At 46.3% G+C, this 13,273-nt stretch overlaps 1 protein-coding gene across 3 annotated transcripts in view; it reads left to right on the top strand.

The window, feature by feature from the left end:
• Positions 1 to 13,273, top strand: part of LOC118376212 (zinc finger protein 385A-like) — a 219,607-nt gene that overhangs the window by 119,194 nt on the left and 87,140 nt on the right. Inside the window, exon 1 of one of the 3 annotated variants that reach the window (XM_052484935.1) lies at positions 1 to 17. This exon is cut by the window's left edge and continues 192 nt beyond it. The exons of the other annotated variants lie outside the window; for them this stretch is intronic. Coding sequence (XP_052340895.1) covers positions 1 to 17 — 17 coding nt within the window. The remainder of the gene's footprint in view (positions 18 to 13,273) is intronic. 3 annotated transcript variants of the gene reach the window in all.

Genomic DNA, 13,273 nt, shown 5'->3' on the forward strand with positions numbered 1-13,273 from the left:
CACAGCGAGAGAGGAAAGTAAGAAAAAACCTTGGCTCTTATTGTGGTGCATGCAGTTGTTTAGTGCTGTGTGTTTGAGAGATGTGTGGTATGTTAATGTCTGGGCTGTGTGTTTGAGAGATGTGTGGTATGTTAATGTCTGGGCTGTGTGTTTGAGAGATGTGTGGTATGCCGCTGTCTGGGCTGTGTGTTTGAGAGATGTGTGGTATGTTAATGTCTGGGCTGTGTGTTTGAGAGATGTGTGGTATGATAATGTCTGGGCTGTGTGTTTGAGAGATGTGGTATGCAGTTGTTTAGTGCTGTGTGTTTGAGAGATGTGGTATGCAGTTGTTTAGTGCGTGTGTTTGAGAGATGTGGTATGTAGTTGTTTAGTGCTGTGTGTTTGAGATGTGTGGTATGCAGTTGTTTAGTGCTGTGTGTTTGAGAGATGTGTGGTATGCAGTTGTTTAGTGCTGTGTGTTTGAGAGATGTGGTATGCAGTTGTTTAGTGCTGTGTGTTTGAGAGATGTGTGGTATGCTGTTGTTTAGTGCTGTGTGTTTGAGAGATGTGGTATGCCGCTGTCTGGGCTGTGTGTTTGAGAGATGTGTGGTATGTTAATGTCTGGGCTGTGTGTTTGAGAGATGTGGTATGCAGTTGTTTAGTGCTGTGTGTTTGAGAGATGTGGTATGCAGTTGTTTAGTGCTGTGTGTTTGAGAGGTGTGGTATGCAGTTGTTTAGTGATGTGTGTTTGAGAGATGTGTGGTATGCAGTTGTTTAGTGCTGTGTGTTTGAGAGGTGTGGTATGCAGTTGTTTAGTGCTGTGTGTTTGAGATATGTGTGGTATGCAGTTGTTTAGTGCTGTGTGTTTGAGAGGTGTGGTATGCAGTTGTTTAGTGCTGTGTGTTTGAGAGATGTGTGGTATGCCGCTGTCTGGGCTGTGTGTCTGAGAGATGTGTGGTATGTTAATGTCTGGGCCGTGTGTTTGAGAGATGTGTGGTATGCCGCTGTCTGGGCTGTGTGTCTGAGAGATGTGTGGTATGTTAATGTCTGGGCTGTGTGTTTGAGAGATGTGTGGCATGCCGCTGTCTGGGCTGTGTGTTTGAGAGATGTGTGGTATGTTAATGTCTGGGCTGTGTGTTTGAGAGATGTGTGGTATGTTAATGTCTGGGCTGTGTGTTGAGAGATGTGTGGAGATGTGTGGTATGCCGCTGTCTGGGCTGTGTGTTTGAGAGATGTGTGGTATGTTAATGTCTGGGCTGTGTGTTTGAGAGATGTGTGGTATGTTAATGTCTGGGCTGTGTGTTTGAGAGATGTGTGGTATGTTAATGTCTGGGCTGTGTGTTTGAGAGATGTGTGGTATGCCGCTGTCTGGGCTGTGTGTTTGAGAGATGTGTGGTATGTTAATGTCTGGGCTGTGTGTTTGAGAGATGTGTGGTATGATAATGTCTGGGCTGTGTGTTTGAGAGATGTGGTATGCAGTTGTTTAGTGCTGTGTGTTTGAGAGATGTGGTATGCAGTTGTTTAGTGCGTGTGTTTGAGAGATGTGGTATGTAGTTGTTTGTGCTGTGTGTTTGAGATGTGTGGTATGCAGTTGTTTAGTGCTGTGTGTTTGAGAGATGTGTGGTATGCAGTTGTTTAGTGCTGTGTGTTTGAGAGATGTGGTATGCAGTTGTTTAGTGCTGTGTGTTTGAGAGATGTGGTATGCTGTTGTTTAGTGCTGTGTGTTTGAGAGATGTGGTATGCCGCTGTCTGGGCTGTGTGTTTGAGAGATGTGTGGTATGTTAATGTCTGGGCTGTGTGTTTGAGAGATGTGGTATGCAGTTGTTTAGTGCTGTGTGTTTGAGAGATGTGGTATGCAGTTGTTTAGTGCTGTGTGTTTGAGAGATGTGTGGTATGCAGTTGTTTAGTGCTGTGTGTTTGAGAGATGTGTGGTTTATGCAGTTGTTTATGTGTGGTGCTGTGTGTTGTTTGAGAGATGGTGTGGTATGCAGTTGTTTAGTGCTGTGTGTTTGAGATATGTGTGGTATGCAGTTGTTTAGTGCTGTGTGTTTGAGAGGTGTGGTATGCAGTTGTTTAGTGCTGTGTGTTTGAGAGATGTGTGGTATGCCGCTGTCTGGGCTGTGTGTCTGAGAGATGTGTGGTATGTTAATGTCTGGGCTGTGTGTTTGAGAGATGTGTGGTATGCCGCTGTCTGGGCTGTGTGTCTGAGAGATGTGTGGTATGTTAATGTCTGGGCTGTGTGTTTGAGAGATGTGTGGTATGCCGCTGTCTGGGCTGTGTGTTTGAGAGATGTGTGGTATGCCGCTGTCTGGGCTGTGTGTTTGAGAGATGTGTGGTATGTTAATGTCTGGGCTGTGTGTTTGAGAGATGTGTGGTATGCCGCTGTCTGGGCTGTGTGTCTGAGAGATGTGTGGTATGTTAATGTCTGGGCTGTGTGTTTGAGAGATGTGTGGCATGCCGCTGTCTGGGCTGTGTATTTGAGAGATGTGTGGTATGCCGCTGTCTGGGCTGTGTGTTTGAGAGATGTGTGGTATGTTAATGTCTGGGCTGTGTGTTTGAGAGATGTGTGGTATGCCGCTGTCTGGGCTGTGTGTTTGAGAGATGTGTGGTATGTTAATGTCTGGGCTGTGTGTTTGAGAGATGTGTGGTATGCCGCTGTCTGGGCTGTGTGTTTGAGAGATGTGTGGTATGTTAATGTCTGGGCTGTGTGTTTGAGAGATGTGTGGTATGCCGCTGTCTGGGCTGTGTGTTTGAGAGATGTGTGGTATGTTAATGTCTGGGCTGTGTGTTTGAGAGATGTGTGGTATGTTAATGTCTGGGCTGTGTGTTTGAGAGATGTGTGGTATGCCGCTGTCTGGGCTGTGTGTTTGAGAGATGTGTGGTATGTTAATGTCTGGGCTGTGTGTCTGAGAGATGTGTGGCATGCCGCTGTCTGGGCTGTGTATTTGAGAGATGTGTGGTATGCCGCTGTCTGGGCTGTGTGTTTGAGAGATGTGTGGTATGTTAATGTCTGGGCTGTGTGTTTGAGAGATGTGTGGTATGCCGCTGTCTGGGCTGTGTGTCTGAGAGATGTGTGGTATGCCGCTGTCTGGGCTGTGTGTTTGAGAGATGTGTGGTATGCCGCTGTCTGGGCTGTGTGTTTGAGAGATGTGTGGTATGCCGCTGTCTGGGCTGTGTATTTGAGAGATGTGTGGTATGCCGCTGTCTGGGCTGTGTGTTTGAGAGATGTGTGGTATGCCGCTGTCTGGGCTGTGTGTTTGAGAGATGTGTGGTATGCCACTGTCTGGGCTGTGTGTCTGAGAGATGTGTGGTATGCCGCTGTCTGGGCTGTGTGTCTGAGAGATGTGTGGTATGCCGCTGTCTGGGCTGTGTGTCTGAGAGATGTGTGGTATGCCGCTGTCTGGGCTGTGTGTTTGAGAGATGTGTGGTATGTTAATGTCTGGGCTGTGTGTTTGAGAGATGTGTGGTATGTTAATATCTGGGCTGTGTGTTTGAGAAATGTGTGGTATGTTAATGTCTGGGCTGTGTGTTTGAGAGATGTGTGGTATGTTAATGTCTGGGCCGTGTGTTTGAGAGATGTGTGGTATGTTAATGTCTGGGCTGTGTGTTTGAGAGATGTGTGGTTTGCCGCTGTCTGGGCTGTGTGTTTGAGAGATGTGTGGTATGCCGCTGTCTGGGCTGTGTGTCTGAGAGATCTGTGGTATGCCGGTGTCCGGGCTGTGTGTTTGAGATGTGTGGTATGTTAATGTCTGGGCTGTGTGTTTGAGAGATGTGTGGTATGATAATGTCTGGGCTGTGTGTTTGAGAGATGTGGTATGCAGTTGTTTAGTGCTGTGTGTTTGAGAGATGTGGTATGCAGTTGTTTAGTGCGTGTGTTTGAGAGATGTGGTATGTAGTTGTTTAGTGCTGTGTGTTTGAGATGTGTGGTATGCAGTTGTTTAGTGCTGTGTGTTTGAGAGATGTGTGGTATGCTGTTGTTTAGTGCTGTGTGTTTGAGAGATGTGGTATGCAGTTGTTTAGTGCTGTGTGTTTGAGAGATGTGTGGTATGCTGTTGTTTAGTGCTGTGTGTTTGAGAGATGTGGTATGCCGCTGTCTGGGCTGTGTGTTTGAGAGATGTGTGGTATGTTAATGTCTGGGCTGTGTGTTTGAGAGATGTGGTATGCAGTTGTTTAGTGCTGTGTGTTTGAGAGATGTGGTATGCAGTTGTTTAGTGCTGTGTGTTTGAGAGGTGTGGTATGCAGTTGTTTAGTGATGTGTGTTTGAGAGATGTGTGGTATGCAGTTGTTTAGTGCTGTGTGTTTGAGAGGTGTGGTATGCAGTTGTTTAGTGCTGTGTGTTTGAGATATGTGTGGTATGCAGTTGTTTAGTGCTGTGTGTTTGAGAGGTGTGGTATGCAGTTGTTTAGTGCTGTGTGTTTGAGAGATGTGTGGTATGCCTCTGTCTGGGCCGTGTGTCTGAGAGATGTGTGGTATGTTAATGTCTGGGCTGTGTGTCTGAGAGATGTGTGGTATGCCGGTGTCTGGGCTGTGTGTTTGAGAGATGTGTGGTATGTTAATGTCTGGGCTGTGTGTCTGAGAGATGTGTGGTATGCCGCTGTCTGGGCTGTGTGTTTGAGAGATGTGTGGTATGCCGCTGTCTGGGCTGTGTGTTTGAGAGATGTGTGGTATGTTAATGTCTGGGCTGTGTGTTTGAGAGATGTGTGGTATGTTAATATCTGGGCTGTGTGTTTGAGAAATGTGTGGTATGTTAATGTCTGGGCTGTGTGTTTGAGAGATGTGTGGTATGTTAATGTCTGGGCTGTGTGTTTGAGAGATGTGTGGTATGTTAATGTCTGGGCTGTGTGTTTGAGAAATGTGTGGTATGTTAATGTCTGGGCTGTGTGTTTGAGAGATGTGTGGTATGTTAATGTCTGGGCTGTGTGTTTGAGAGATGTGTGGTATGTTAATGTCTGGGCTGTGTGTTTGAGAGATGTGTGGTATGTTAATGTCTGGGCTGTGTGTTTGAGAGATGTGTGGTATGATAATGTCTGGGCTGTGTGTTTGAGAGATGTGTGGTATGTTAATGTCTGGGCTGTGTGTTTGAGAGATGTGTGGTATGATAATGTCTGGGCTGTGTGTTTGAGAGATGTGTGGTATGTTAATGTCTGGGCTGTGTGTGAGAGTTTGGAGATGTGTGTGTTTATGTTAATGTCTGGGCTGTGTGTTTGAGAGATGTGTGGTTTGCCGCTGTCTGGGCTGTGTGTTTGAGAGATGTGTGGATGTGTGTGTGTTTGAGAGATGTGTGGTATGCCGGTGTCCGGGCTGTGTGTTTGAGAGATGTGTGGTATGTTAATGTCTGGGCTGTGTGTTTGAGAGATGTGTGGTATGTTAATGTCTGGGCTGTGTGTTTGAGAGATGTGTGGTATGTTAATGTCTGGGCTGTGTGTTTGAGAGATGTGTGGTATGTTAATGTCTGGGCTGTGTGTTTGAGAGATGTGTGGTATGATAATGTCTGGGCTGTGTGTTTGAGAGATGTGTGGTATGTTAATGTCTGGGCTGTGTGTTTGAGAGATGTGTGGTATGATAATGTCTGGGCTGTGTGTTTGAGAGATGTGTGGTATGTTAATGTCTGGGCTGTGTGTTTGAGAGATGTGTGGTATGTTAATGTCTGGGCTGTGTGTTTGAGAGATGTGTGGTTTGCCGCTGTCTGGGCTGTGTGTTTGAGAGATGTGTGGTATGCCGGTGTCCGGGCTGTGTGTTTGAGATGTGTGGTATGTTAATGTCTGGGCTGTGTGTTTGAGAGATGTGTGGTATGCCGCTGTCTGGGCTGTGTGTTTGAGAGATGTGTGGTATGTTAATGTCTGGGCTGTGTTTGAGAGATGTGTGGTATGCCGCTGTCTGGGCTGTGTGTCTGAGAGATGTGTGGTATGCCACTGTCTGGGCTGTGTGTTTGAGAGATGTGTGGTATGCCGCTGTCTGGGCTGTGTGTTTGACAGATGTGTGGTATGTTAATGTCTGGGCTGTGTGTTTGAGAGATGTGTGGTATGCCGCTGTCTGGGCTGTGTGTTTGAGAGATGTGTGGTATGCCGCTGTCTGGGCTGTGTGTTTGACAGATGTGTGGTATGTTAATGTCTGGGCTGTGTGTTTGAGAGATGTGTATGGTATGATAATGTCTGGGCTGTGTGTTTGAGTGCTGTGTGAGATGTGTGGTATGCCGCTGTCTGTGTTTGAGAGATGTGTGGTATGCCGCTGTCTGGGCTGTGTGTTTGAGAGATGTGTGGTATGCAGTTGTTTAGTGCTGTGTGTTTGAGAGATGTGTGGTATGCAGTTGTTTAGTGCTGTGTGTTTGAGAGATGGGGTAGGCAGTTGTTTAGTTCTGTGTGTTTGAGAGATGTGTGGTATGCAGTTGTTTAGTGCTGTGTGTTTGAGAGATGTGGTATGCAGTTGTTTAGTGCTGTGTGTTTGAGAGATGTGGTATGCAGTTGTTTAGTGCTGTGTGTTTGAGAGATGTGGTATGCAGTTGTTTAGTGCTGTGTGTTTGAGATGTGTGGTATGCAGTTGTTTAGTGATGTGTGTTTGAGAGGTGTGGTATGCAGTTGTTTAGTGCTGTGTGTTTGAGAGGTGTGGTATGCAGTTGTTTAGTGCTGTGTGTTTGAGATATGTGTGGTATGCAGTTGTTTAGTGCTGTGTGTTTGAGAGGTGTGGTATGCAGTTGTTTAGTGCTGTGTGTTTGAGACGTGTGGTATGCAGTTGTTTAGTGCTGTGTGTTTGAGAGATGTGGTATGCAGTTGTTTAGTGCTGTGTGTTTGAGAGATGTGTGGTAGGCAGTTGTTTAGTGCTGTGTGTTTGAGAGATGTGTGGTATGCAGTTGTTTAGTGCTGTGTGTTTGAGAGATGTGGTATGCAGTTGTTTAGTGCTGTGTGTTTGAGACATGTGGTATGCAGTTGTTTAGTGCTGTGTGTTTGAGAGATGTGGTATGCAGTTGTTTAGTGCTGTGTGTTTGAGATGTGTGGTATGCAGTTGTTTAGTGATGTGTGTTTGAGAGATGTGTGGTATGCAGTTGTTTAGTGCTGTGTGTTTGAGAGGTGTGGTATGCAGTTGTTTAGTGCTGTGTGTTTGAGATATGTGTGGTATGCAGTTGTTTAGTGCTGTGTGTTTGAGAGGTGTGGTATGCAGTTGTTTAGTGCTGTGTGTTTGAGATACGTGTGGTATGCAGTTGTTTAGTGCTGTGTGTTTGAGAGATGTGTGGTATGCCGCTGTCTGGGCTGTGTGTCTGAGAGATGTGTGGTATGTTAATGTCTGGGCTGTGTGTCTGAGAGATGTGTGGTATGCCGGTGTCTGGGCTGTGTGTTTGAGAGATGTGTGGTATGTTAATGTCTGGGCTGTGTGTTTGAGAGATGTGTGGTATGCCGCTGTCTGGGCTGTGTGTTTGAGAGATGTGTGGTATGTTAATGTCTGGGCTGTGTGTTTGAGAGATGTGTGGTATGTTAATATCTGGGCTGTGTGTTTGAGAGATGTGTGGTATAGTTAATGTCTGGGCTGTGTGTTTGAGAGATGTGTGGTATGTTAATGTCTGGGCTGTGTGTTTGAGAGATGTGTGGTATGTTAATGTCTGGGCTGTGTGTTTGAGAGATGTGTGGTTTGCGCTGTCTGGGCTGTGTGTCTGAGAGATCTGTGGTATGCCGGTGTCTGGGCTGTTGTGTTTGAGAGATGTGTGGTATGCCGCTGTCTGGGCTGTGTGTTTGAGAGATGTGTGGTATGTTAATGTCTGGGCTGTGTGTTTGAGAGATGTGTGGTATGTTAATGTCTGGGCTGTGTGTTTGAGATGTGTGGTATGTTAATGTCTGGGCTGTGTGTTTGAGAGATGTGTGGTATGCCGCTGTCTGGGCTGTGTGTTTGAGAGATGTGTGGTATGTTAATGTCTGGGCTGTGTGTTTGAGAGATGTGTGGTATGCCGCTGTCTGGGCTGTGTGTTTGAGAGATGTGTGGTATGCCGCTGTCTGGGCTGTGTGTTTGAGAGATGTGGTGTGGTATGCCACTGTCTGGGCTGTGTGTTTGAGAGATGTGTGGTATGCCGCTGTCTGGGCTGTTTGTGTTTGAGATGTGTGGTATGTTAATGTCTGGGCTGTGTGTTTGAGAGATGTGTGGTATGCCGCTGTCTGGGCTGTGTGTTTGAGAGATGTGTGGTATGTGTCTGATGTCTGGGCTGTGTGTTTGAGAGATGTGTGGTATGCCGCTGTCTGGGCTGTGTGTTTGAGAGATGTGTGGTATGCCGCTGTCTGGGCTGTGTGTTTGAGAGATGTTTGGTATGTTAATGTCTGGGCTGTGTGTTTGACAGATGTGTGGTATGTTAATGTCTGGGCTGTGTGTTTGACAGATGTGTGGTATGTTAATGTCTGGGCTGTGTGTTTGAGAGATGTGTGGTATGTTAATGCTGTGCTGTGTGTTTGAGAGATGTGTGGTATGTTAATGTCTGGGCTGTGTGTTTGAGAGGTGTGGTATGCCGCTGTCTGGGCTGTGTGTTTGAGAGATGTGTGGTATGCCGCTGTCTGGGCTGTGTGTTTGAGAGATGTGTGGTATGTTAATGTCTGGGCTGTGTGTTTGAGAGATGTGTGGTATGTTAATGTCTGGGCTGTGTGTTTGAGAGGTGTGGTATGCCGCTGTCTGGGCTGTGTGTTTGAGAGATGTGTGGTATGCAGTTGTTTAGTGCTGTGTGTTTGAGAGATGTGTGGTATGCAGTTGTTTAGTGCTGTGTGTTTGAGAGATGTGGGGTATGCAGTTGTTTAGTGCTGCTGTGTTTGAGAGATGTGTGGTATGCAGTTGTTTAGTGCTGTGTGTTTGAGAGATGTGGTATGCAGTTGTTTAGTGCTGTGTGTTTGAGAGATGTGGTATGCAGTTGTTTAGTGCTGTGTGTTTGAGAGATGTGGTATGCAGTTGTTTAGTGCTGTGTGTTTGAGATGTGTGGTATGCAGTTGTTTAGTGCTGTGTGTTTGAGAGATATGTGGTATGCAGTTGTTTAGTGCTGTGTGTTTGAGAGATGTGTGGTATGCAGTTGTTTAGTGCTGTGTGTTTGAGAGATGTTTGGTATGCAGTTGTTTAATGCTGTGTGTTTGATAGATGTGTGGTATGCAGTTGTTTAGTGCTGTGTGTTTGAGAGATGTGTGGTATGCAGTTGTTTAGTGCTGTGTGTTTGAGAGATGTGTGGTATGCCGCTGTCTGGGCTGTGTGTTTGACAGATGTGTGGTATGTTAATGTCTGGGCTGTGTGTCTGAGAGATGTGTGGTATGTTAATGTCTGGGCTGTGTGTTTGAGAGATGTGTGGTATGCCGCTGTCTGGGCTGTGTGTCTGAGAGATGTGTGGTATGTTAATGTCTGGGCTGTGTGTTTGAGAGATGTGTGGTATGCCGCTGTCTGGGCTGTGTGTTTGAGAGATGTGTGGTATGTTAATGTCTGGGCTGTGTGTTTGAGAGATGTGTGGTATGTTAATGTCTGGGCTGTGTGTTTGAGAGATGTGTGGTATGTTAATGTCTGGGCTGTGTGTTTGAGAGATGTGTGGTATGCCGCTGTCTGGGCTGTGTGTCTGAGAGATGTGTGGTATGTTAATGTCTGGGCTGTGTGTTTGAGAGATGTGTGGTATGCCGCTGTCTGGGCTGTGTGTTTGAGAGATGTGTGGTATGCAGTTGTTTATGTGGGCTGTGTGTTTGAGAGATGTGTGGTATGCAGTTGTTTAGTGCTGTGTGTTGAGAGATGTGTGGTATGCAGTTGTTTAGTGCTGTGTGTTTGAGATGTGTGGTATGCAGTTGTTTAGTGCTGTGTGTTTGAGATATGTGGTATGCAGTTGTTTAGTGCTGTGTGTTTGAGAGATGTGTGGTATGCAGTTGTTTAGTTGTTTGTGCTGTGTGTTTGAGAGATGTGTGGTATGCAGTTGTTTAGTGCTGTGTGTTTGAGAGATGTGTGGTATGCAGTTGTTTAGTGCTGTGTGTTTGAGAGATGTGTGGTATGCAGTTGTTTAGTGCTGTGTGTTTGAGAGATGTGTGGTTTACAGTTGTTTAGTGCTGTGTGTTTGAGAGATGTGTGGTATGTTAATGTCTGGGCTGTGTGTCTGAGAGATGTGTGGTATGCCGCTGTCTGGGCTGTGTGTCTGAGAGATGTGTGGTATGCCGCTGTCTGGGCTGTGTGTCTGAGAGATGTGTGGTATGTTAATGTCTGGGCTGTGTTTGAGAGATGTGTGGTATGCCGCTGTCTGGGCTGTGTGTCTGAGAGATGTGTGGTATGCCACTGTCTGGGCTGTGTGTTTGAGAGATGTGTGGTATGCCGCTGTCTGGGCTGTGTGTTTGAGAGATGTTTGGTATGCAGTTGTTTAATGCTGTGTGTTTGATAGATGTGTGGTATGCAGTTGTTTAGTGCTGTGTGTTTGAGAGATGTGTGGTATGCAGTTGTTTAGTGCTGTGTGTTTGAGAGATGTGTGGTATGTTAATGTCTGGGCTGTGTGTTTGAGAGATGTGTGGTATGTTAATGTCTGGGCTGTGTGTTTGAGAGATGTGTGGTATGTTAATGTCTGGGCTGTGTGTTTGAGAGATGTGTGGTATGTTAATGTCTGGGCTGTGTGTTTGAGAGATGTGTGGTATGCCGCTGTCTGGGCTGTGTGTTTGAGAGATGTGTGGTATGCCGCTGTCTGGGCTGTGTGTCTGAGAGATGTGTGGTATGTTAATGTCTGGGCTGTGTGTCTGAGAGATGTGTGGTATGCCGGTGTCTGGGCTGTGTGTTTGAGAGATGTGTGGTATGCTGCTGTCTGGGCTGTGTGTTTGAGAGATGTGTGGTATGCCGCTATCTGGGCTGTGTGTTTGAGAGATGTGTGGTATGTTAATGTCTGGGCTGTGTGTTTGAGAGATGTGTGGTATGCCGCTGTCTGGGCTGTGTGTTTGAGAGATGTGTGGTATGTTAATGTCTGGGCTGTGTGTTTGAGAGATGAGTGGTATGTTAATGTCTGGGCTGTGTGTTTGAGAGATGAGTGGTATGTTAATGTCTGGGCTGTGTGTTTGAGAGATGTGTGGTATGTTAATGTCTGGGCTGTGTGTTTGAGAGATGTGTGGTATGTTAATGTCTGGGCTGTGTGTCTGAGAGATGTGTGTTATGTTAATGTCTGGGCTGTGTGTTTGAGAGATGTGTGGTATGCCAGTGTCTGGGCTGTGTGTTTGAGAGATGTGTGGTATGCTGCTGTCTGGGCTGTGTGTTTGAGAGATGTGTGGTATGCCGCTATCTGGGCTGTGTGTTTGAGAGATGTGTGGTATGCTGCTGTCTGGGCTGTGTGTTTGAGAGATGTGTGGTATGTTAATGTCTGGGCTGTGTGTTTGAGAGATGTGTGGTATGTTAATGTCTGGGCTGTGTGTTTGAGAGATGTGTGGTATGTTAATGTCTGGGCTGTGTGTTTGAGAGATGTGTGGTATGCCGGTGTTTGGGCTGTTTTACAGACATTGTTGTGATTCTGTTTTCTGTTGAATGATCAATCAGCAGTTGAAACAATAACAAAGCTCACTCGGTGTCACCGTCTCAGTAAAAACATGAGGGATGAGACAGGAGAAATGTAACCACTCTCAAATTCATAGACAGAGCTATGGATGCATGGACTGACCATTCATGATATCAATATTATAGTTTTGACCATGTTTTGAGGCTGTACAGTGTTTGTTTACATTTACTTTGTTTACATTGGAGTAAAACAAGCTTCTATTTTGCGTTCTGATGGGGTACAACAATTAAACTAAGCTCATGAGGCATTTATAAGTTAAGAATGAATTGCTACACATCATTAATTTATACTGCTAATTGTCCCTTTAAAACACACTATTGGAGAAGAGAGGTGTGTTGGACTGTTGACTTGTACTGTGTCTGAGTGAGTGAATGATGCCCCTTTATGGTGTGTGTGTGTGTGTGTGTGTGTGCTCGTCAGTGGAGGCTGCTGAGGGGAGGACGGCTCACAATAATGGCCGGAACGGAGCAAATGGATTGGCATCAAACACCTGGAAACCATGGAAACCATGGAAACCACTCTCTTTCTGGACAAACGTTTTACTGGAGATCAGAGGGCAGTGGAGCAGTGACTGAGAAGCACCTGTTGACTTGAGCACTGTTAAACTGGACGCACGCACACACACACACACACACACACACACACACACACACACACACACACACACACACACACACACACACACACACACACACACACACACACACACACACACACACACACACACACACACACACACACACACACACACACACACACACACACACACACACACACACACACACTGACGACAGCTTTGTTCATGTGTGATGGTTACATATGCATTTGATCAACATTTGGTGGAAGTGGTGTTTGTTTTCATTTGCAGGATATATGGCTATGAAACAGGATTAGTTTAGAGCTGCGGTTTCTGTTCTTTTAATACACGTTATACAGCATTTACCAATGACCAAGCTGGCTGCAGGGGGTCGTATACTCCTGGAGGTCCAGGAACACTATGTCATCATAGTCCAGCGTTACTGGCCGTGATCCATCCTCTCTTCCTGTGTGTTTCCATGTGGACAGCAGACCCAGAAAAGGCTGGGAGAGATGAGAGATAAGTTCTGGGAAATTGAATGAGTGGGGTAGAGGGGGAGGGAGAAAGAGGAGAGGGAGAAAGAGGGGGAAGACGACCAGAAGAGATAAGAATGTGAGATGTCAGGATGAGCCTGATCCTCCTCTCCTCTCCTCTCCTCTCCTCTCCTCTCCTCTCCTCTCCTCTCCTCTCCTCTCCTCCTCTCCTCTCCTCTCCTCTCCTCTCCTCTCCTCTCCTCTCTCCTCTCCTCTCCTCTCCTCTCCTCTCCTCTCCCTCTCCTCTCCTCTCCTCTCCTCTCCTGTCCTCTCCTCTCCTCTCCTCTCCTCTCCTCTCCTCTCCTCTCCTCTCCTCTCTCTACAGATGGTATGGTCAGATGGTCTGTGCTGTCACTCTGCTCCCTGTCTCAGCCTTCTCTCTCTGTTCCTCTTATCTGTTTAGTTTTCCCCATTTTGGGTTGCCTGGTTACAATCCCAGTGCAGATTTCCAGATAGTTTTTGTTTGATTTAAGAGCGTATTCATTTCAGCCTCTCCCATCGGCCGTCTCTCCAGCCAACTTAAGCAGTTTGTATACGTGGCTCGCTCTGGCTGTAAGACAATGACAAGAAATGTATGGTTATCATCTAAATGTACAATCTAAAATGAGTTTGTTTTTTACACTCGAGTTGAGAGAGATTTATGTCTCAGTAACTGTCTGAGTAACTTAAGGTTTA

Source organism: Oncorhynchus keta, chromosome 28 (assembly GCF_023373465.1).
Source record: "Oncorhynchus keta strain PuntledgeMale-10-30-2019 chromosome 28, Oket_V2, whole genome shotgun sequence".
In the NCBI taxonomy this organism is placed as follows: Eukaryota; Metazoa; Chordata; class Actinopteri; order Salmoniformes; family Salmonidae; genus Oncorhynchus; species Oncorhynchus keta.